Source organism: Oxyura jamaicensis, chromosome 5 (assembly GCF_011077185.1).
Source record: "Oxyura jamaicensis isolate SHBP4307 breed ruddy duck chromosome 5, BPBGC_Ojam_1.0, whole genome shotgun sequence".
In the NCBI taxonomy this organism is placed as follows: Eukaryota; Metazoa; Chordata; class Aves; order Anseriformes; family Anatidae; genus Oxyura; species Oxyura jamaicensis.
Window position 1 is genome coordinate 20715691 of NC_048897.1, and position 25181 is coordinate 20740871.

The following is a 25181-nucleotide window of genomic DNA, read 5'->3' on the forward strand; positions in this document are numbered from 1 at the left end:
ACAGGTTTTGAGTGAGAAACCACCTATTTTATTTAATACTAACAGTTGTCAAGTCATTGTGTGATTTCCCCTATATTTTCTGAAGGAATCTTATTTCAGAAGACTAAGCTGAACAGTTGTTGAGAAGTGTGTTAGATGAAGGTTACTAGACGGACCATATCTCACAGTTTTTTGCTTTCTCCTGCTTTATAGAAATAATATATTTTAGCTACCAATTCCTCTGTTTTGTAATTTGCCAATGTCTACTATTTTTTTGTTAGATGTGTTTGGCCATTCCAAGCAAGAATATAAAAAAAATCTCGCACTAATGCATTGTAAAATAGTCATTGAGTAATGGTTATTAAATAAAAGTAATAAATGTTTTCTTAGTAGACAGTATGATATCTTATATTATATCTTTCAGTAGATATATTCCAAAAGGAGCTATGCACTGCAGCCCACTTTTACTTTGTAAGAACTTGCTATGTCAATACATCAATAAGGACTGCTTGCATTTGTAACGCAACTCTTGAGTTTTAATACGCAAGGAAATGTCGATCATCTTAAGCATGGTATTTTTTCATGTAGTTTTTTTCTTTTGCATACAAACTTAAAACATTATTTTCTTGAAGCAAAACTAAAGAGTAGCAGGTTTTCCTTGCAAAGTTTAAGGTAAAATATCAATGTTTTATCTATGCTCTATGTTTGCTAGAGCAAACATTTCTTTGTAGTTTAGTTTATGGATACTAAAGTTAGATTATTATCATACACTATTTTCTGCAAATGTTTGTTTGAAATAGGTGGTGCACTGACCCAGTGGTGCTAAGTTGTTTGAAGGGGAAAAGCATTGCAATAAGGTTAGTGGTTTTTTTCTTCCTTTGTTTTCGACTTAAAACTGTTCAAAGAATTAAGTGCTTATTTGTGAGCAAGTTAGCAGTGCTTGTTTTCTTTCTCATGCTGTACTACCAAAAGTAATTTCTATTTAAGTGGCTTTATATTATTCCTCGCACAGTGAATTTTCATCAAGAATGTACAGCATTCTGTTAACCAAGTTAGGCAGCTTTCTCTAAGGAAAAAGAAAAGCTAACTGAAACTTGAAATGTCTTCGTACATACATGTGTTAAATATGCAATTTAATTTTGTCATCTTTGCTGAAATTGCTGGAACATAGAAATGCTGAAGCTCCCATGTAAAGCCTCTCACTTACGCTTCTAGGACTGAAGAGCTGTTGTGGAACTGCAGAAGTTTGCAGAATGGACCAAAAGCTTAACGGGATAATGATTTGTAGCTGTCCATTATGTTTCTTTTTTTCAGTGCTAATATTTTTTCCTGTAATATTTCTTTTTTACTTACACAGATATCCTAGGAAAAGAAATAGTTTAATAGAGCTTCCTGAAGACTATAGCTGCCTTCTGAATCAAGCATCTCAGTTTAGGTAAGATATGATATTTTTAGTTGTCTTGCTGGGGGTTTTGTCATTTTGATGTTTGTGCAGTTACTGTAACTGCTGTTAAAACTGTCTACGGAAATGATTTTGTGGAAGCGAAGGCACTGTTATGTTTATACTGGTCCATACTGTAGCAACTGTTTTAAGTCTGCTGTAGAACAGCTTGCTAAATTAAGTCCCTTGTTTGGTAGAATAACACATCAAATTATTGTACCTTAATCTGCTGATCATTTTTCACCAGTGCCACGTAGGTTTGATTTGGCCCATAAACCTGAAAAGTATTGTTGTACTGGACACAAGAAGCCCAGCAGGTTGACACTGTTTTATGCCAGGAAGAATGAATCAGGATAATTCAGATGAGGAGGGACTTACTAGATCATCTAGTCCAACGTCCTGCTTGTAGGAGGTATTTTGCAGGTGAAGTTTTTGAAGCAACGTAAAAACAGAGCCGGAGGAAGCAAATATGTGATGTCTTAGGTGTGACTTTTTTTAGGAACGTTATTGATTGTTAGATTTTCTTTGAAAGATAAATTTCTGAACTGGCATTCTGGTTATGCTTTCTCTAGATGCCCACGGTCTTCTGATGATGAACAAAAACATCCAGTATTATGTTTGTTCTGTGGGGCTATGTTGTGTTCCCAGAATACTTGCTGTCAAGAACTTGTGAATGGGGAGGAGCTGGGAGCCTGTACGTCTCATGCTCTTCAATGTGGAGCTGGAGTCTGTATGTTTCTCAAGTAAGTAGCTAGCCAGAATTTAACTTATTAATGAATAAAAGGAAATATTTGAAGGTAAAAAACCACAGCGTTGTCCAAGCACTTGACTTGTCTGAGGTGAAAAAACATTGCTTTGACCTAAAATGTAGCATACCAGAAAGTTACACCACTGCTGGGAGTTGTCGTGCGTTCTCTAGGTTCTGAGTCAAATCATATACTTCATAGAATGAGTATAGAGTTCCAGGTATAAAACCAGTATGCCTGTTTTCCAGGTGATGTGACTAGTTTATACTGCATAGTTTAGTTGGACTAGAATTTTCCAAGTATATTGGAATTGCACATAACATTTTGTTAAGCTGGGATTTTCAAATGAACTGTTCTATGAATTTAGTATCTAGAGATTATCTTCTGTGATGAAAACCAGTCTATTTTTTAATACGTATTCTTTCTTTTTACTACTTAAGAATGTGAAAGAAAGAACTGGTCTTTATCTAGTTATTTTGTTCTTGGTTCACAAAACAGTTGAATTTCTACTTCAGCATAAGATTAATTTCGAGTATAGCAGGAGCTATGTGGAGCTTCTGTGTGTTTAGAGGATTATGTATTATAACATTTTTAATAATGAGGTTAAATGGAAACCTGGGGACTTCAGAAGATCTTATTTAGGGTACTATCTTCCACTAGAAATAAGTGATTTGTGACTGTTCTTTAAGGCTGTGTAAGTTTAAATTACATTGTAAACACAGGCTCAAAGTTCTAGGATTGATACGTTTTCAGCAGTCATTATCCATGAAGCCTACTCCACTCTACTCTCGCTTGAGGTGTCAGAGGCAAAACATCTGTGACTTCCTTATTTTTCTCCACACTTAAGGAGCCTCAGTAGGAATAGCGATCCAGAGGCTTGTAAGTTGGCAAAACCAGTACACCTTTCTAGCTCCAGCTGAGTATTGTCCTGCACAATGTAATCAGAGAGAGAGTTACTGTAAATTGACTTTTTTCTCATTCTATTACTTATGAAATATAGTCTTGTGCACACATACAGCTGTAAATGGAGGGAAGTACATTCTTAAGACTGGCAGGCTAATCAGCTGAATAGTGTTTGGTATGTTTCTTGTGTGACTCATGACTGCTTAAGATAACCACGGAAGTGACCAACAAGAAAACACTCTTCAAGTAGAGTAATGAAGTAGCTAAGCACCCACGCCCAAAGTAGGTGTATTTAGGTGCATACCTGTTGCAAAGTCCTGGCTGTAAAATCTGAAGTTTTCCATAGCATGTGGAATTGCTAGCACAGGCAAATCACTGTAATGGGATATTTGTTTTGGACTGGAGTTGGTTTGTGCCTTGGAGGGTAGATGAATCCTTTGTGGATCTAGACCAGAGCAATACAGTGTTCAAAATGGAATGCATGCCTTCGGGATATCCTTGAGTTACCTCAACTGGTTCTGGTATGGAAAACCACCTAGCTCCAATAACTTCAGGAGCTTTGTACAGGTTAATTCACTGTTTTCCTTACCTAGAGTAGGACTTCTACTGTCTGAAGATTGCTTCTGGTAGCTATTCTAATTCTCATCCTACTACCCTACAATGTAGTATGGAGTGTAGATACATAGATATTGCTTCATAACTCAGTAAAGACCTATGGAAACAAGGTCCCATTATGGCTATCCTCATGTTACAAAATAAGCTTGATATTTCTTCCTTTTATTAAACTCTTAAGTGCTAACAAGGATTATGTATATTTAACTTAAATCAATTTTAAAAATTGACTTGTGGTGCTAAGTGTCCTTGCTGTTGTTATTGAGACACTAATTTAGATCTGGTTCAGTTCTATTTAAGCTAAAGATAATCCGTGCTATTTAATCCATTGCAATTCATACTATTCAACTACTACGTAAAATAGCCCTACTAGGGATTGTATGCAACAGGGAATTTGGTGCAAAGCTACAGGGATACTAACTCCATGCTTACATCATGTATGAAGTGGAAAATACTTGCATGTGGTAAGTATTTAACAAGAAGTTGATACAAAGCAACTTGTACAAATCCTAGCTAATTGAATCTACTATTGATTTAGATCCTACCTAAGCTGTCAAAAGTTGTAGCTTATAGAAAAGTACTGTAAATTTCTGGCAACGTTGAAGATACTTATTTTAAATGAAGCTATTTTTCTTTAAGAATCAGGGAATGCAAAGTTGTCCTCAGAGAAGGTAAAACCAGGGGTTGCTTATATCCTGCTCCCTACTTGGATGAATATGGAGAAACAGATCCAGGACTGAAGTAAGTAAATACTTAGCTTTCTTGATTTCTTCATTTCCATTTTGGTGTCTGTCTGTCTTATACCTATTAGGCACCACGTTCTTCCTGCTAACATGTGGAGCACAAATACGTATCTTTGTCTGGTGAACTTGTTTAACTTCAAAATCCTGATGAGAGTTTCTAGTCAGGAATGGATCATTAGTAGTGGAAAAATCTACTTCATTCTGTTAAACTTTCTTAATTTTCACAAGAATACTTTCTACACTTCTAATCCAAAATTTGCAACTGCCATTACTAAAATGTCATCTTGGAAATGACAGTCACTGTTGCATGTGAATTTTTTTTTGAGTAGATCTGTTGGAGTTGCTGTTCATACAATTATTTAATTTTTACTGTCTATTGTTAATACCATTAATGCTAGACTATTAATGGAATAGTTTGTAAGTTGGTATTCTGATATGCTTACTTGTATATTCTTCTTTTCCTTATATGAAGAAGAGGCAATCCACTGCACCTATGTTGGGAGCGTTACCGGAAGCTCCATCTGCTCTGGCAGCAACACTGCATCATAGAGGAGATTGCCAGGAGACAAGAAACAAACCAGATCTTCTTTGGATTCAATTGGCAACTGCTTTGAGTCGCCTGATTTTAGGGAAATCTTTTAACTTTGGCAGTGCTTTGGAAAAGGAGAGTGGCAGTAAATAATCTACTCCAAAGTGGATACTGTAGTTCAGACACAACAGATGGATTCTCTAGGTTTGATGTAGTACTGATACATTGAAACAATTTCACGTCATATGTCTTGCTCTTTTTTTTTCCCAAAAAAGAAAGCCACCTTGTATAATTATTATTTGAACATTCAGGTCTAGAAATATTTCCACTTCTTTGACAAGTTGTAATTGCTTCACATGTTTTGATGAGGATACCTTTCCAAATCCTGTGCTTCAGGGCGCACACATTCTTTTCTTGCCTCAAGAGTATACTTAAATGATATTTTTAAGGAAAAAGTTGCTTTACTTTCTTTCTGCGTTCTTTTTCCAAGCTTACTGGAACTTTTTAATAGGTAAAGATCTGTGGCATAATGTTGGGGTGGAAGTGGTGCCAGGTCTGTAGTAATCTGTAGCAACAGGTACAACAAACATGAAGTTGTGCAGAAAGTCTGTATTCTGCTATATCCTGGGATTTAATGAAGAATTTTAATTAATAAACTTTAAAGGGGAAGTGTGCATAGAAAGTGCATGGGGGAATTACCATCTTGCTTGTTGCATCAAAAAATAAAGTCTGTGCTTTTCGCATTGCCAGAACTGCACTTTATCTAATGGATTTGTCCTCTATTAATGTTGTATTAATGTCCTCTATTAATGTAACCTAAGAGGTTAGAGCTACATTGTTTGGTTAGGTTGTGGTTAGTTTTAGTTTGTCCCCTGAGGTTTTCCCAGAGAGCCAAACAGGAAAATATTGTTAGTTCTAGTATATCTCTGCAAGTTATACATGAGCCAGAGACTTCAACAGACGAAAAAATCTTCAAAGTTATCACTAGACTAAAATCAAGGCCCTAAACCAGCAAGTTTTAGAATTGGGAATAAGTTTGTTTCCCCATGTTTGGGGAGTTTACCACCTTTCATACTCTGTCATAATTGGAGTCCTGTCTGCATAAATGAAAATATGTTTTGGGGGTCATGTTCAGTGGTTCAGCACTAGTTAGAGCAGAAAAGAAAAAGAAGGTGGCTAAGTTGTCCCTTTTCCCTTTGGTAGTTAGTAATACATTGTGATTGAACTCTCTCAATGGTATGCGATTCTGCTTCAGTTCTAAATGTTTGTTGTTCTGTTTTCTGAATTTCAGCTATAACATACGAGGGAATTTGTAAGGCAATGGGTATAAATGCTTTCCCAGGATATCCCATTTGTGTCAAAGCTTGAAGCTGTCAGTACTCTAAATTTCCCCTCCCTTTGTGATTTGGATTTTTTTGTGTCATGGTAATAAGGCTCACAAGGGGAGGTTTTCAAATGAATATCTGAGAATGTCTTTCTATGATTTTTTTTCTTACTGGCTATACAAGAGCAGAATAACAAATAATGATTTAGATATAAATATAGCTGTTCTCCTTGTTTCTTAAAGCTTTTAGAGTACATATGAGTGCACTGAACAATACCATAACTTGTCTGAAAATCAAATACAGATGGACTCAAACATTTTTCTGATTTCAAATACTTTTTAAAAATAACTTTCTCTATAATCCTTCCCTGGTGATACAAATAGTTGGCTTTGGTATGTTTTCCAGGTTTTGTTTTCTTGCATTTAAGACCATTCTCCTTATTTTGATTTAAAACAACAACAACAACAAAAATCTGAGAATACAACTCTCTAAAGACAAACATCAGTTCTGTATACATAGTGAATTTAGAAAAGCAGTTGTGATGAAGACTTGTATGCACTGGAGATTTCTAAGGTCATCAAAACACTTCTTACCAAGAAAAACTTTTTAAAACTAGCAAATATATGTCTCATTGATATCAAAACTGTATTCACTTTTCCCCTCTGATATTTACCTTTTCATTTATCAAAAACTTTCAGTTACCTTGCACTCACTGATACAAAAATTCTGATATATATGTGGTGAGATCACTCTTTGATTTCTGTCTGAACTATAATATATTTATAAGGACACGAGCTGGTCTGATCAGGTGAGCTCCTGTTTAAAGCTCTAGAAATATCTAGAAGTATCTGAAGAAGTGAGAGAGGAAGAGGCAAAGTTGCATCTCTGTACGTTTGCACATACTAACGAGCAAATGGGCTCCCATACCATTCACTGACTAGTGTGGTCATCTTTCATTTCATAAATTACTATGCAGTTTTGTTCACTGTGAGTATAATCTGTATTTAGTGATCGCAAGATGCTTATGCCACTGATTTCCGTTCCATCCAAGCTGACAGAATAAATTTGATAATGCACATACTGGTATCTTTAATTGCAAAAATGTAAATTTGAAACTTGTATAATGTTCTTGTGCTTTTGAAATAAAATATCTTGTATATGTATATTTAAAAAAGGAAATAAACTAACTTCTCTTTGATTATTCAATTTTTATTTGGAGGCACTTTGACACTAGAGAGCTGATCTAACAGGAGTGTAGTAGCACAGAAAAAGGGAAGAGTTAGTAAATGACTGGTAAAACCATATGAGTTATCGCTGTGGTCCATATAATCTTTGTACCAGTGAGTACTAGTGGCACGATTTTTCTTATTTAAATAAATATTCCACTTGAAATTTGTCCTAGTATTTCAAAGATGCAGCCTCCTGCAGTGTCTATCTGTTTTTAAAAGAAATCCTAAGTACATAATGTGATATTCAGATGTTCTTTTACTGATTAGTTAGTGATCCTGGTTTCATAGCTTCTTGAAGAACTTGCTGTATAGTCTGATAGATACTTAACCTCTTGCAAGTGGAAGTTTGTATTTTGTCTAATGATCTGGGTGATACATATGGGGGGAAAAAAGTCTTATTCCAGTGCTACACAGATGAAATCTTATATATTAACAGGTAAGAAGTACTGGCTAATTCTGTATGTGAGAAGCTGCTGGCTGGCATCACTTTTGTTGTAGCTTTAATCAGAGATAACAGTTGTGTTGTTTCTGTGGCACAATCTTAATAAACTTAATTATTTTTTATCCATGTTTTGCAGGCAGAGGCTAAGTTTTTTTTTTTTTTTTTTTTTTTTTTTTTTTTTTTACAGAAAACAAATGGACAACAATGAAAATTGACTCATACTAAGTCTTGATTCCAGTCATTTCTAGTCCTAGCTACGTATCTCTAAGCTTATACTGTATTGTTGAAAGTGTAGCTTAAAGAGGAACTGTCATGGAACATTGCAAGAGAGGGCATGCTGAAACTTAGAGAAACTTAAACTGCATTGTTTATTGCAATGGTGAGTAAGAGGAGAGGTCAGATATAAAGTTAATTTGAAATATCAAAACTTGAGTTTTCTTTACTGTTTTTGTATGACTTGTTCTTGAGTAAAGTGCCAAGAAAAACAAGACTATAGTTCGTGTAACTTAACTACAGGTTGTCAAACAACTCTGAATCTATCAGACTTCGGAGGGAGGTTTCTGAGATTCAATTTTGAATTAATGAGCCTACATGACACATTTTGAAGCAGGTACCTGGGGCTGTGGATTTGATGACTGTTTCAAGTCCTTGCTTTATCTGTGAGGAGCTGTGGCTGGGCTTTTTCAGCCAACTCAGAATATAATGTCTCCATTCTCATAAAAAATACCTGAAATGGAGTAGTAGCCTCTAATACAGGTATTCAGATGGTCTAGTGCTTGGAGAAAGACCATCCCAATCCACCTTAACTTCTGCTTGGAGGTTTTGCTGAGCATACTGTGGCAGCCTGAGAAATCCATCATAGATTATTAAAAAAAAAAAAAAAAGACTACAAATTTATTTCATCCACTCTTTCTTCCTGTGAGTCATGCTTTTACTAAAAGCTGCAAAACCCAAGTATTTCTATCTTGCAATACTGAAAAATGATCTAGGAGTATTTATTTTCCCTATTCAGACTTACATGGAACTTCCCTGGGCAGTTGGATTGACCCAGACAGACTGTGCACAGCAGTGTGACTCCAGGCAGTCTACCTCCATTACTTGGCATGCAGGAGCAGAGCAGGACAAGAGCATCCATTTAAGTGATAGTCTCCTCATAGCAAATAAGGACTCTACCTAGGTTACATGAGCTTCATGCCTCTGCTTCTTTTTTAAACTACAAACTAACCTATGCAGAGTCTAAACTGTTGCCATAGCAGGAAACTGATAGCAGCAAATGTGTACAAAATGATTTGTCAGATTTTAAATATCATGAACTGTATTGTAGACAACAACTGTATGATCCATATACCAGTTAAAAAATCTGTTTGCAGAAGGGAGGCTTCCAGCTTCCAAGGAAATGTACTGTTTTCATTTATTTTGATACAAATGAAATTCTAAATGTGCTGCATTCGTATATTATTCATTATATTTTTTATGATCAATGTGAAGCAAGTGTCTTCACTGATAATCAAAGCTTAAAGGGAGAATTGTAACTGCAATTTCTACAGGAACTGTCATAGTGTCTTCACTGGAAACTGAACATATTTCTTATGAAGAAATTCATAAAAAAGATAGTTTTATATAGAGGTGAGTTCCTTGCTCTGGAAGTTGCTGGAGCTTGTTGCACAATTGTATTGTTATTATTTTTGACTGGATTAAGCATTAATAACAAATAGGGTAAGAAGTGTCCCACAAATCGTATTTATTTCTGTATCTGAGCAGATGCCTCGGCTTACAGGCTTTGCTTGCTAATGCCATCTTTATCTTTATAAACTGCAGAGAATTAAAGACAGGGTCTGTGCTGCTACCTGAGTTTATTTTCTGGATACAGTGGCTGTAATGTTCAACGCTCCAGGAAACCCAAATGATTATGATAGGTGCTATAAAGCAAGTTAGATATTTAGCATGCACTTTCGCTGAGGAAACTGATAAATACAAGGCAAAGAAGAAAGCACTTATTTTAGCACTTATATTAAAGTAATAATAATCAGACACTATTGCTGAGATTTTTGAATTGATAGATTTAATTTGTCCTCAGTACTGTGAAATGAACTGTTACCCTTTAATAATATATCTATGTCAGTGGACTCTAAATGCCTGTGCAGCGTAGAAATGAGCAATCTAATGTCTAAGCAATTACTAGTAATAATCAAGACAGCAACTGTTCCCTGTGAAATGTATCCTGATACTTAGTTAATTTCATAATTTTTCACACAGCTAGTCATTTCATCAGCTTTTGCAGTTGTCTGAGAGAGAAAGGTTAAAGTAGCAAATACTACTTAGTTTTTTATGGTAAACTGTGTCCTCTTCATATGAAAGTAAATTAAGTGTGTGGACCAGGGGAGATTAAGTGTGTGGAGCCAGGTATTTATACCGCTGCTGTTCATGCTAATGTGTTTACAGCAGTTGCTGCATTAAACTTGTGTCATTTTATAGAGATACCCAGTCTGGATAATCATTTTAATTCACTCTTCTTATGAATCTATTTTTCAGAGCAGATTCTTGACAAATAGGGACCTCTACTAGAGTTATCAAAAGGGTAAGCTCACAGCTGTTCTATTTAGCTTGCAGAATTATGTAATCTAGAGAGATTTTAAATGGTACAGGATGTCAAGTTTCATCTGCTTCTACAGGTAAATGTGTTTTTGCCATCAGGAAAATTTTCCTAAAATGCAGAGTATTACTTAAAAATATCATGCTTTTATTTCCTGTCTTAAAACTATTTTCATCAAGCTGAACCATTTCTCACTTTATTTCTTAAAGCATTTTTTTTATTATTATTCCTACCTAGTCTTCTTTATTCATTTTTTCCTAAAGAAAACAAATCTCATTTCTGTTCTTCTTCTCTGAGCTATTTTTGATTATCTTGCATCATTTGTTTATTAAGCAGTCTAGGGCTGTTTTTCCAAATGTAGGTGGACTAATCGTACTAAGGAAATGACTGCTATTGACTGAAGCATGTGGCACGTTGCTGATCTGAAAAAAAAAAAATATTGCATTTTTATCGTCTTCCATTGAAAAGTCTAATTTGTAGTCTGTCTAATATGACTGCCTTTTCTTGTGGTCCCTCAAAGTACTGAAATTTTCTGTTAATTCTTTTCCAGTATTGTATCAGCTAATTTAGTGCTTCTAGTAAGGCTCAGGAAGCTGTTGTGCTCAGTATTCAGCAGCAACAAGAGACCACACCTGCTTCCTTTTGGATTGCATTTCCCAGATTCACTGATGTTGATTTTCTTTCTTGTTCTAGAAAGAAATGAGTTCTAAAAAGAACATGAAACAAAGAATGTTCTTTTTAAAACATGAGACATATAGGTTCCTCTTAGTTGAATGACGAATAAAAGCCGGGGGGGGGGGGAATCTAACAATATAGCTCTTTGACTTTTTCCATTATCACATGGAAAGATAGGAAGGAAAGAAAGGGAGTCAGGATCGAGCCTAAGGACATTGGGTAGACTTAGAAACAACACAACAAAATGGTGCAGAAATACTTTTGGCTCTCAGAAATAGTTGGAGTGGTACACCAGCTTATGCAAAAACTCACAGTAGGGCTTTATACTAGTAACAAAATTCTCTTAATGTTTTCACAGAACTATACTTAAAAATACTATCTTAGTGCTCAAACAGTCAAAAAAGGCAAGAAACAATGGGAAATATTAGGAAAAGGACAGAATACCTATTTAATTCATAACATCCCCAGTTCTACACATGCAGTGTTATATTAATTAATGGAGAGGAGTTGCAAAAACAATAAAAGATGATAATTTCCATAGAGTAAAAGATTAACTATCAGCTTCTTGCACTTAGAAAGGTAGGAAGGACCAAGAGAGATTATAATAGAGGATAGTAAAATCAGGAATGGCATGGAGGGGAAAAAATACAGAATGACTATTGGTTGCATCATACAGCAAGAATTAGGGGATACCTCATTAACTTGTCAGGGAATCAATGAGCAAAGATGAGCACTTTTTCAAGAAATGCAGAATTATACGGCATTAAAATTTCAAGCTCAATGATGTATTTTGGATATCATAACCATGAATGGATTAAAAAAAAAAAAGCTATACAAATAATAGAGAGCTACTGAAACACATTGATAGAAATACAGTCTTTGTCAAACCAAGTTCACAAACTGCTGTTTCTGGGAAGTTAGGAGGCTATCAGGGAAAGAACTATTTTCTAATGGTCTTGCTTCTCATGTGCCTTTTGCAAACCTTTGCTGTGGGTTACTACTACAGACAGAACCTATCTGTCCAGTTTTATTTTTAACAAACTTAAATATAGGCCTAATTTTTTTAGCAGTGACATGATTGCATTTGGAATTACAATCATGCACATAGCCTGCTTGACTTACAGTATAGACTTTTCCATCATTGCATTCCATGCAATTTATTTACAATGTATTCTTAACGTATTATTCTAGTGTCACAGAAAGCAACAACGTTTGGACAGGTAAAGGAATTTTTACTGTTATTTTTTGTATGATTGCAAAAGCAGAGTAGTTCTGCTTTGAATGTCACTGTGACAGGATAACTCATTTTACTTGATTATATACAAAGAATGCACCAGCTTTCCAAAGTTATATGCAAGCAATGTATTATTCACAACAGTTAACAAGAAATATTTTTATATGGTCTTCTATATTATGTTCTGTATCTGTATGTTTTTCTGCTTACAATCATACTATGAATGATGAATTAAAGTCATACGTTATCCTGTAACTACAAGTATAGAAACACTTTCACTGCATACATTGATATAAAAACCTCAAGTCCTATCCTTGGAACATGATGGGAGAGCTCTCAATCAGTCTGTCTTTGTTGGTTCCAAAGGTTTCAAATATTCTTCTGTATTTGAGCCTGTGGATCTATTTAACTGCTTCTGAAATTGAGCTCCTTTAACATCAGAGATCATTAGTATTTGTTTTATGTCAGGTATTTGCTTGTTTTTAAATTTGTGTTATCACATTGTACTTGGAATTTTAATAAACTTAGCATGAGTTGTCAATTACTTTTCTTTAACTGAGGGAACTAGTTCTCTCAGAAGCACCCATTGGCTTTCAGGAGATGTATGGCAGCTGGCTTTCTCTAAGCTATAGGGAAAAATGAAGGGATACTTTTTTTTTAAAAAAAAAAAAAGATACGCTATACTAACTAATTTAAATTGGCTTCAACTCAATTTCACTTAGCTATTAAGTTTTTAGAAGGGCAACAACATACATATATTTGTATCCTAATACGGACTTGTTAAACACAGTTTTCATTTTACAGTTTTTGCTTTTTTAAAAGATCTCTTTTTATCCAATGTTCTTTTGAAATTTCCCTGCTGCTGGGATTTCAATAGATGTGTCAATAATGACAAACTTTGTTGATATAAAGTAGACCAATCCTGTCTGGAACAGTCTGATATCCAAACTGATAGTCTTTTTGTTCATAATCATTATTCTGACATTCAGATGACAGAAATATGTAAGTTGGAAGAGACAAAGTGGGAAAATTTCAAAAGATTGTTTTGTGCAGGTATGAAAGTCGGATTTCGCAAGAGTGAAAATACATCTGGCCAAAGAAGTATCAATATTTTGTTCCTATGACCAGTTTATCTTCTGGTCAGTTGTCATATCACTTTTTCTTTCTTCCCCACAAGTAAAAAAAAAAAAAAAAAGTGGTATCAAAGATTGTAATACAGCAAAGCAACTCTTGTGATATGATTGCCCTGAAGAATTGTCTAGCTAGCTGCAGGGATAGATTTTGTTGCAACATTGTTTTTGCCACAATTGGGGTTTTGAACATCAATGTTGGGATCATTAAGGCCTGAGACAGTGGAGATCTGGTTGGCTTTGCCAAGGTTCTTAATGATATTGATGTTGTATTTGGCAGTTTCAACAAAACTGTTTTCGAGTAACCAACCATCTGATTCACCCTCCAGGTCTCCTAGCAAAAGAACATTCTTCATTGCTGTTTGTAGGTACCGGACACCAGTAAGTACGGAGAGCTGTAAGAAAAGATAAGTGGTTAAACAGAGCTTAAATTACAGCCTCAATCCTACTACTAAGTCTGCTTGCTGACTTGTTTATTTACAGATCTATTATTTAATATTGAGTAAAACAAATACATTCTTTATCCCAGCGTTAGAGCTAATCAATCTCCCAGTTAATTATGTGTTTTGGAATGAAAAATACCACGTAGAGATTGATTTTATTTTTTTTTTCTTTCCATTCTTCAGGTACCATTCCCACTTGCATGTTATTAGTGCATAAATACCTAGAATTACATGGGAACACTGCAGGCTCAGAGACTAATTGTAAAATGAATGATCACTTAATGGAGCCATCAGTGATCAGGGAGGGAAGGTGTAACAGAAATGAAAAACTTGTCTGTTCATTTCTATGGAACTTTTTCCACTGACCTTCATGAAATCAGTATTGCCATGAAGGTTTTTCATCATTCCTTTGTAAGCTATATGTATCCTACATGCTGATGCATAAATGAAGAAGGATGGCTCAAGTATAAGCTTAGAGAAAAGCTGCACTTTCAGTGTGCCCAGCTTGTTAACACTGAAAGGAGCACAGAGAGCAGGCTTGCAGCTTTTTCCTGTGTTGCCAAATATTTTATTTTTTTTTTGCTATCACCACCCAGTCTAGCACTGCCTAAGGACTATTGTGGCAAAATATTTTAAATAGCATTAATACTTATGCAATAAAGTAATAATCAGGAAAATCTAGCTATTATTAAAAATGGAAGAAACAATATTTTAGCCTATGCCATTGGGGTTATCTGCATGCAAATGACAATATCCGGACAGCTTTTTTTACTGGTGTCAGCAGAAAGACTGTACCTTTGAAGGTGTGTGTACTTGCTTGTGATATGCTAATTGGACTGCATAATAAGCAATCTTATCTGTATCTAAAAATGTATCCCATGTTTGAAATTACTGTTTATGTGGTAAAGCAATGTAATATAGAAAGGAGGCTTTGAGATGTTAATATTTATGCTTAATCTTTACTGTAAATAAAATTCATGTGTTCACCAAAGACCTGCCTCACATTTCTGATATTCTTTCCTAAAACTGCCTCAAAACAAGCTTATACCTTCCACCTAATTTCCTCACTGTTGCGTTACTGCCCGTGTTATACTGCATCTGGTCCTGTAAATGCTTCAGGGAAGTGAATGTGCCATAGTCTGTTGGAAAAAAGCTCTGTAAACATACAGAATCATGTTAATCATTTCTAATAGTTCTCATCTTCAATGAGATTTGCTTCTGCTCTGGGCTTTAAGAAAACTGTCTGTACTAGAGAAAGTCCTGCAACACTCCTGAAGTGTTGATGGACTTGTAGATACTGAGGTGCTTCTCACACTTGTCATACATTACACCATAGTTATTTCCCATCCCAGAGAGCAAGCATGTCTGATGTATCTGACACAGACTGTTCTTATAAAACTTACCTCAAACAACCAAATAAGCAGTGCTGCGATACCAATGGATCTCATAATAGCTGTGTAGTAATCCAGCAAGGCCTCTCTGCACCCCTTCACCCAGATATTGAGCTCCTCTGTCAGGAAATTGTAATTGTAGTGAGCACTGTTGTTTGTTAGCTGGTACTGGATACAGGGCCGTGGGGAACTTGGATTGCAGCAGCTGAAGGGTACTCCATCCACCAAGAACTTCCCATCAACATTACTCTTTAGACGGCTGCAACAGGATAGAAAGTTTGGGCATTATAAATCTGGTAGCAGCAGCAGAATGTGTCCATATTTTTTCTAAAAGGATGTAGTGAAAGTCTGCTGCAATGCGGGCCTCTCCAATGTAACAGGAGGAAAATGAGAATATATTTGCAACTGGAAATGTTGCTCACTGCAGGAAAACTAAATTTTTCATTTGCAATATTTTCATCTGTGGGATCAGTGTAGTATCACGTGATTTTTGGTATTGTATGTGTAAGTTGCGGATTTGGTGTTTATAGAGATGATTCTTTTTAGAAATCTTTGCACTGAGAATTTTCAAGACAATTTTAGAATTTTTCTGTCTTGGCAAAACACTAATGGAAGTTATGATCCTTGAAACCCTGTGTCTCTACTTCTGGATTGATTCTGAATGCAAGCATTTCTAAAGAGAAGCTAATGCGAGAACAACTATACATGCCCCAGGAATCACTAGAGAATCACTAGAAACTGTCCACTGGCTAGAACATATGAAAGACAACCTAATCCCAGATATCTAGCTTTCACTATTTGTTAATAGATTTTTAAATGTTTTGCAAGACATCCTCAGTTGTTAATCCTATTTTCCTTTTCTGATACAGATATCCTAAATTAAAGGAAAGGAAGGCATCACAGAAGCTGTTCAGGTGAACAAGAAGCAGTGGTCACTGTGGTCCAGTGTTCTTCCTGCATTTGGGGACTAAATGTATCCTTCAAAAGAAACATAAGCTGAAAAGAATATCAGAATTTGTGGCTGTCCTGACATGGCAGAATAATCACCTTCACTTTATTGCTGTTGGCCTCTCATTTTTGTTTGGTATAATTTTCTGTCAAGAATATTTTCTTCAAAGATATTTCCAAATAAAGACCTACTGTTTTCTACCTAGAAGAAAGTTAGGCATTCATTTTTTAGTGTTTAGCTCTTCACTTTATGGCCTGGTAACAGCAACTGGAGGAGAAAAAAATAGTACAAAAGAGCCCATATCGTCCATAGAAAGCAGAATTAAGTATGCAAGCAGTGTAACTGGCCTAGGCAAAATGACTTAGTGGTAGGGAAACGAGGGAAGGCAGAGAGGTACAGAAGAGAAGGCCAAAATGCAGGTGGAGAAAAGAAACCTTACAGAGGGAGAAAAGGAAGGCAGGCAGATTGTGAAAGGGAAGCTTTTTACCTAGTCTAGCAAAATGCCCAGTATACATTTTTTTCCTTCCTGACATATATGTGATACTGAAGAAACTTCTTTTTTACTGCAAACAGTAACAGTTTCCAGACTTTGGTTATGTCCCCCTTGCCCTTTTATTTCCTCTACATGTAGCAAACTAAAAGTTGTCTTGGTATTGTTAGAATGGAAGAGCTCAGTAACAAAAGCTGAGGGAGCGAGACTAACCGCTGTTCATTGCTGTAATTCAGATATGGCATTGTAAAGCAGAACTTGCTTATGAGACTATATAAAAAAAAGGGTGTTTCCTAACTAACTAAAGCAATGATAGGATTGTACTGCTGTAAACTGCTTCATCCTCATACCATTTCCATTGACTGATGCAATTTCTTGTGACACTGTGGTGTTGGTAATGCAGAAATACAAGAGGAGAGGGAAGTGGATTATGAAGGAAGGTGAAAAGTTCAGTTTTGTAGAGATTTCTTTTGAGTTAAGTATGAATTTTCAGCTTTGCCTCTTAATCTACAAAGTACTAATTGACACACAGTACAAGATGAAACCAAGAAAAATACTTGGTTTCTTCTGCTTCCTTTCAGAATGTTACAAGCTGGACTTTGATCCTAGTGATTACATATGAAATGTTTTACTACTAGATTTTGGAAATCATAGTATAATTTGGTTACATAGCACCAGCGCTGATTCTAGCAATCAAGATGGGATTATCTAGTTTATACGTAGTAAAAGAAGTTCTGCAGTATAATTATTTCCTTCACATACTTTTCCATGATGTCTTCTGTCTGCATGGGGCAAAAATTAAACGACTGTATATTCCCAAAATGAAGTCAGAGCACAGGTGACCCTGCAGATGAAATCTAAGTTTAAGACCCATGGCAAAACATTGCTGTTTCTATATGGCTCACAGAAATACAAGGTAGTAGATTTTACCTTTGTACTTACAGTAGGATACTACTGTAATAGTGGTTTAGAAAAAGTGTCGCTTCTATTATTTACTAAAAGTTGTTGCATTAATTAAAGCACCAGAGTGTTTGTGAACATGCCTATGATCACAGAAATGTTAGCTTTTCTTGAGGTAGCCCTGTTAGCAGTCATTCAGAATGATCTTTGAGAGAAGTCTTCTAGCCACAGGATGTCATTTTAGTAAGGAGGAAAAAACACTGCTCGAATTTTTGGCAGCTGGCAGGAAACAAGCAGTCTTGTATTCTCTTTAAAGTCAATATGTCTCAAGTTCTTTTGACACTACTGTTATGTACTTTCTGTTCAATACAAATTCGTGTTGAAGGAGTTTTTTTCCCTAGAATTTTCTATCAAGACTAGTAAATACTTACTCCAGAACTTCCTTGGAAGCCATATTCAGGTAACGAGCAGATACCCACTGAACTTCAAACCAGTCTCTAAAGCCATTGTTTCCACAGCACTGGAATCCAATTTGCAACATATCCACTGTTTTCTTTAAGAAACATCTTCCAGGTATGTCAGTGTCCTTATAGAACTTAATAGCATCCCTCAATCCCAGATAGAGAGATTCTTCCAGTTCATTCCGCATGGTATAGCACATGAGAGCACCCAACAGGATGCAGAAGGTAAAACAGAAGGTACACACGATATATGGGAGCATAACTAGTTTCCACCGAGAGAACTTGTTGGCATCTGAGCAGTCATAGCAGATTTTGCCACCCAGAAAGTTGATGATACATGCTATGACCCCTACAGAGATCAGCATGTTGGGGACAGAGTTAATGTCTCCTTTTGCCATCACTTCATTGCGCTTCTTGATCTCTATTTTCAGAAAGAGGCCAAGACTGAAGAGAATGATCCCACTCACTACAGAAACCCAGTTGAGGATCCATAGGATCTGAGCCAATTTGTCCCTCTTAGTTTTGGTGAATTTTACTTTGAGGACAGCCATAGTCAGATCAGCATTAGGAAAAGAAGCGTAGGTCAAGGAAAGCCCATAATCTGCTTAGTAGCATGTATCCAAGGCATGCAGTAGAAATCTGAAGAAGAGAGAGAGAGATTACTGTCTGTTTGACTGAGTATTTATAGAGCCTACAGAGAACTTCGTGTACACCCTCATGCACTCTGAGATATGCCAAGAGTGTGTTCCGTGTCTTGCTTAAGTTTCATACAACATGAATCTCCTAGAAAAATAATTCTAAGAGCTGACTAGAGCAATTAAAAAAACAAGTGAATAGTAGGACCAATGAACTCTGCCCTCCTATGGACTTTTGTCTAAAGAACAATTTTCGGTGTGAATTTTATGATGTCTACAAGTGAGCTAGTCTGCTGTGTTTCCCTTCTACTCATTGCTGGTATTTTCTTGATGATTGTAGGAATTTGTAATGTGTAGATTAATGTGTCCTGGTCATATTTAAGTTTAAAAGCTGCTAAGCAGAACAAGCAAATACAGTATAACCACATAAGACTTTTTTTGGGGGGCGGGGCTGGGGAAGGAATAGCACCAAAAACACAGTACCTTATGTGTGTTTTTAGACATTTCATCTAATTTTCCCCAGCTATTAGCCAATCTAAGAAACCATCTTTACCAACATTTTATCTTACTTCTCTGTATCATTATGGTTTCTGCAAGACTACTATTAACTTCTCTTTTGCACCTTTCCAGTTATATCAAAGTCACAGGTAAAAGCAACTAATAACTGCTTTGCATCCAAGATAAAGAACCTGTTAGTGCTAGAGACAATGCATTTTCAGTCCACGTGATGTGGATTTAGAACTATGCTGCAGTACCTCAGGATTAAGTGATGGACTTTTACCCTTCTTCACAACTTCTGATGCTTTCCATCTTCACAACTTCTGATGCTTTCCAACTGCCTTTCCTTAACACATTCAAGAAAATGAAGCTCAACATTCTGTCCGCTCCCCCCAGAAAAATTGCTCTCTGCATGGCCGTGTTATTTGGTAATTTCCATTAGAGTGATTTTATATTATATAAATTTACATATTTATATGATTATACGCTCATCTTTGTGGATCTAGTTCTGCTAATACAATTACACTTATAAATAGTAAAATGTAATCCTGTAAATGTGGGGAAAGGAAGTATAGGTAGGTTTATTCATGCATAGTTGCTTTTAAGCTACTAGTCTCTACTATTTAACTTCACCTAATTAAAACTGGTATCAGCTAAAACAGCATGAAAACTACCCACAGACAAACCTTCCAGAAGTAGAGCTACATGCTACCCACTAAAGGACCCACAGTTGCAATGAGGCTTAACATTAGGTAAGCAGATTTGTGTAGAGTGCAGTTAAAAAAGGTAATGATATCCTGGTGTCTTCATCTGTATGTGCTGGAACGAATCAGTTCTGTTTGGACAGGTGAGGAATAGGTCGTTTGTCTATTCATATTAGGATTTGCTTAGATATCTTCATGTATTTGAATATTAAAACAGTTGAATGCTTATGAGATCTGAATAATTCACATTGCATTTAATTTATGTTGCATTCAGAGAGGAAATTGATTTCCTTTTAAACTATTCGCTTCTGTGTATCTTTTGCATAATACACAGAATGTCCAAAGTACATGTCATTTTTCCTTACTGGCCTTATTTCCAAAGGTGCTGAGACCAGTGGCACTTTTTGACTTGAAAAACAGGGGCCTAATGATTAGTGCTGATTAATGATTAAGGCTGATTATCAGTTATGGTTGAATATTGATTGTAATCATATTGTGATAACCATTTTGATTATCATAATAAAATACTAATTTCTGATAAATACCTCTGTACAAAGAAGTCTAGAGAGCAGTCATAAAATGACAACACTTCCTTCGCACTGTTCTATTGTATGCTTCAGCCCTCGTCCAAAAGGATCATGCTCTGCTGGTACAGAATTAAGCCTCCATAAGAATTCAGCTAACAGCCTGTCTGCTAAGCCCGGAGACAGTAGCTTTGATTGCTTCACCAGTTAAGCAGTTCATGACTTGAACTTAAATAGCTGTAGATGGCTGCTGATGGCTGCTGCAAATAAGTGTTTTTTTGTTTGTTTGTTTGTTTGTTTGTTTTTCTCTCTTGATACTCAGGTCTCAGAGCACGCAATGGAGAGAATCTGTTATTGTGAAATTACTGATACACAGTTCACATTCAATGGCTAGTGTATACATCACTTTGTTTCTGTGAAATGTATGTATACATTTGCAAAATGCCCTTAAATTTTTAGGCATATATGTACTTAAGTGTCGCTGAGAATGACACTGAATGACACTGACTTGGTGAACATCTTTTGCTTTAACATTTGTACAAAATTTGTAAACAGGCCTATCTTCACTTAAAAAATCATCTAGTAAGGAGGCACTTGACTTTAGAATATGTAAATTTGAGGCTTCCTGTTAATTATTCTAGCCATGAAGAAATTTGAAGCTGAATTTCATAAATGGTGATAAAGTCAGTCTTGTGTAGTTATCCTGGTATAGATCTCTCCACCATTCTCAAATTCCTAATCTTAAAACATGAAACTTCCATGTGCAAGAGCAACTCTCCTAGTAAATCCTTGCCTCTGATAATTCTCAAATGCTATTTTGAGCTTCTTTGATGCAGTTTTATTTACAAGACCAGATTCATGCAGTATTTGCATTCATCTACAACAGAGGTACCCACGCCACAGACTTCCAGCAGTAGAACATCTGCCTAGAGAGCAAGCTATTTTGTATGAGCTATGCTGCCAGAGGAAAGCAGAGGAATAACTGGTTGCTGTAGTGGAGCAATCACTCCTTGACCGACCCTACAAAGATTGCACAAAGAATCTTTAGGATAAATGCTTGCACGATGTTGAATGCATTGAGTTTGGGACAGAACAATTTATCTAATCTGTTCCTGAGGAATTAGTCTCTGGGAAACACCAGGCAGAAGATATAGTCTTCCCAGCTTCTATGTGGATATTTCTCCTAAGGTAACTTTTTTACAGTAATAGTTTATTGAGTTTGGTTCAGATAATATGAAAACCATTTTCCCCTTATAATGAATTTTGTAAATATACCATATGTTATTCCTTCCCTAACTGTTCAGTGAAGTGTTGAAAATATTTATTCAACACTGCCATATAGTAGCAATTTTGAGCACTATGAAGAAAGTTCTTCCATCTGGAAAAACGGAAGCGCAATTTTGAGTTAAACGTGTCATTGTCTTACTCTGCAGGATGTATATATTCTTCTTCAAGTTATATTTGTGAGTGGGATTACTGTAAAACCACAAATGTTCCTAGTAGTTGAGTGGAACTAATCCCCCACCGAGTTCTTTGAAACATACCTCACACATGAGCCACTCCAGTGTTATGAAGCATACACATATAGACTTCACCCCCACCCCCAGCAATGGGAAAGAAGGCTGGATTTTATTTCTTTGAACAGAAGAAGCCCATTAAATGTGAAAATCTTTCCTATATTATCCATACTGTTCTCAAGCTTTTCTTGTCTAACTTTGAACACAGGGCTTCCCTCAGCATACTTGTAGTTTTTGCTTATCATTTCCTTTGCTGTCAAATATCCCCAACTGCATAGAAAAAGACGTGTCACACAGCTGTTTATTTGCCTATAAAATTATTGGACGCAAATTGTCTCAATAAATTTAGCTTGCAATTTTGTCATAAACAACCTCTATCTTATCTCACCAGCTTCACCAAAATTGGCCCTTTTAGCTAGACACACATTCTTATTTGTAACTTACTGTAAAAGAAACTACTGACCTGCTTCAGAGGACGGAATGAGATCTCAAAACTGGCACCTTGCTGAGTACAAGGCAGAAAATGCCAGGAAGATGCATTCTGAGGAAGAGTGAAGTACTGATTTCCTGATGTCTGTGTAGTTCTGTCTTTACACTGACTCACCAATGGAGATGGAGAAATAGGCTTCAGCTCTCCTGCCTGTGCTAATCTCTCTTGCATCTCTAATCGTATTTCGAGGTTCTTATGCCACCAGGTTAAATCCTGCAAAACAGGCCAATTAACTGACTGTTAATTGAGACCTCACTAGCAAAATGGATTTATGGTAACATATTTTACCGCTCAGGGGCATGGGCTAGTAAACAACAGAGGCTGTTGTACAGTATCTCCTAATGTTTTATTACTTCTTATTTTGTTCTTATCAATAAAAACAGGTCCAAGAAAGAGAATAATGAAACTGGTTCTGGGGAAGGGAAAAGCCATCTTAGGCAACAACCTTGTACATTCATTAGAACGTGCCTTATCTATTGTTCTGTATTTTGTTGCTTTGTATGGAATTTGTTTCATCTATTGGCTATGATTGTGTCCAAGAAAGGGATTAAGTAACCAGGAGCAACTGGATCATCATGTATGGTTCTCAGTGGGTTCTAGTTTAGGAAACTTTCCAGTTTAAAGAGCAAGTAGAAACCTATTTCCTAGATTTTCAAAAGCTTTATCACAAGCCAGAAACGAAAGCACATCCTCCTCCTGTCATATCTGAGCTCTTCATGTATTATTTATTGGATGGAGCTGGTTGTACTGAACTGGCTATGGTAGTGGCAATAAGTTGAGTTTGCAGCAACGCTTAATCAGGTAGTGGTGATAGTACCAGAACTGAGTCACTAAGCAGGACCAGATTTGGTCTATAGGGTCCATAATAACATCAGCACAACAGAAAAAGTTTGGTGAGCAGAAGTGACTGCAAGGGACTGTGCACCAGAGATTGTAGTGCATATGAATATTTTCAGAAGCATAAACTCATTAGCTGGCCTTTCCCAGCTAATGAGAATGAATAAATCAATACCAGGATTTGTAACTACGTATTCTGGGAACATGCTTGGGAATTCTGGGAGTAAATCTTGTTTATCATCTCATGCTTTCCTAAGGATAGACACCCGTTTGTATGCATCAGTATTATCATGCTTATTGTCAGGGAAAGGTGGAAGATAGTTATCAGTGCAACTTTGTTTATCAAGTCTTGAGTAAAGCAGAGATTGCTATATCAAATTACAATATTAGTAACTACAACTCTTAAGAAGAAATAACAATTAAGATGTGAAGCCCCCAGTTAAAGGGAGCTTATTAAAAAGATGGATAATGACTTTTTACGCAGGCAGGTAGTGATAGAACAAGCAGAAACAAGATGATGAAACATACCCCAAGTGAACTGAATTTGTCCTATGCACATGGATCATTCCTGGTTTGGACTGTTGCACTTGTGCAGACTGCGAGGAACGTATTGCATCAGTTCAAATGTGCAGCATAGTCATCAGGTCTTATATAGTCCTTGTGGACAGCACAAGTACACAAATACATACATTTTCCTGGGACTTTTGAGCTATTGCTCTGGATAGATTATGTTTTATTAGAAATCCTGGACAAATGTGTGAAGCCCTATTTTCTGCCCAGACAAAATTTACATATGGAAAAAAGAAACACATCTGTGGAAGTGTAGACTTGTGTTTTCCCTGAGTCTTAGGTGATGACATTATCGCTGCACAGAATCACCTAGGTTGGAAGAGACCTCCAAGATCACCGAGTCCAACCTCTGAACTAACACTAACAAGTCCTCCACTAAACCGTATCACTAAGCTCTACATCTAAACGTCTTTTCAAGACCTCCAGGGATGGTGACTCAACCACTTCCCTGGGCAGCCCATTCCAATGCCTAACAACCCTTTCAGTAAATAAGTTCTTCCTAATATCCAACCTAAACCTCCCCTGGCACAGCTTAAGCCCATTCCCCCTCATCCAGATACCTAATAGTCAAAAAAACGCATCTTGCCTTTCTCTGCAGTGTAGACCTAGTACTTGCATGCATAAAAGGAAACAAGCAGAAGGTGGCAGTGCTGCTGTATGTAGTTTTTTTTCTACTATGCAAAGTAAGAAGCTTTTTTTAATTTGTGCTAGAGAGATGAGATTAGAGGTCACTCAGCCAGCTAATGGAAGCTCAGGAATGCATCATTGTAATAAATAACTTCAATCAAATCTTAATGAAATTAGGATTCAATGCTACTTGTATTTTTTTTGTCCTGTCTCATATTGGGAAGTTGTTTCAGCTGTAAAGTTAATATTCAAAATTGAATTATTGTTTTGTGGTCACCTATAACCGACCATAATGCACTTTATTACAGGCCTGCTGGGAAACCTGGACACCAAGACCATAATGAGAGCAGTATTTTGTAACCCAGCGGGAGAGGTTGTACATGTGGGTCCACCAACTATCACCCAGCGGTGTAAAAAGAAAACACACACTTCCTGCTAACAGTGGAGACTGGGGTACTGTGGTTTTGGATCTGAAAGAGGTACATTTATTGTTTGGACAATTACTTACCTGTAGCGTATTATTCATATGTAAGTCTACAAGGACAGATGTATTATGAATTAGCC

At 36.3% G+C, this 25181-nt stretch overlaps 2 protein-coding genes across 6 annotated transcripts in view; one reads left to right on the plus strand and one right to left on the minus strand.

The window, feature by feature from the left end:
- The window catches only part of UBR1 (ubiquitin protein ligase E3 component n-recognin 1), a 63556-nt gene extending 56072 nt beyond the window's left edge, over positions 1–7484 (plus strand). For 2 of the 4 annotated variants that reach the window (XM_035327248.1, XM_035327250.1), the window contains exons 43-47: positions 780–836; positions 1337–1414; positions 1993–2163; positions 4321–4422; positions 4897–5038. In XM_035327248.1, coding sequence (XP_035183139.1) covers positions 780–836; positions 1337–1414; positions 1993–2163; positions 4321–4422; positions 4897–5038 — 550 coding nt within the window. Of the gene's footprint in view, positions 1–779; positions 837–1336; positions 1415–1992; positions 2164–4320; positions 4423–4896 lie in introns of all 4 variants that reach the window. The other 2 variants (XM_035327247.1, XM_035327249.1) reach the window with 1 other exon arrangement.
- Positions 7485–13130: 5646 nt separating this feature from the next.
- On the minus strand, positions 13131–22978 carry LOC118167633 (photoreceptor outer segment membrane glycoprotein 2). Of its 2 annotated transcripts, none has more exons than XM_035327251.1 (4): positions 22557–22978; positions 18186–18854; positions 15428–15674; positions 13131–13976 (listed from the first exon to the last, which is right to left on the minus strand). In XM_035327251.1, the coding sequence occupies exons 2-4, from the start codon at positions 18764–18766 to the stop codon at positions 13710–13712; spliced, it is 1095 nt and encodes a 364-aa protein (XP_035183142.1). In that variant the 5' UTR covers positions 18767–18854; positions 22557–22978; the 3' UTR covers positions 13131–13709. The 2 variants fall into 2 exon arrangements, with proteins under 2 accessions (XP_035183142.1, XP_035183143.1); XM_035327252.1 differs by lacking the exon at positions 22557–22978 and adding an exon at positions 20027–20202.
- Positions 22979–25181: the final 2203 nt, after the last annotated feature.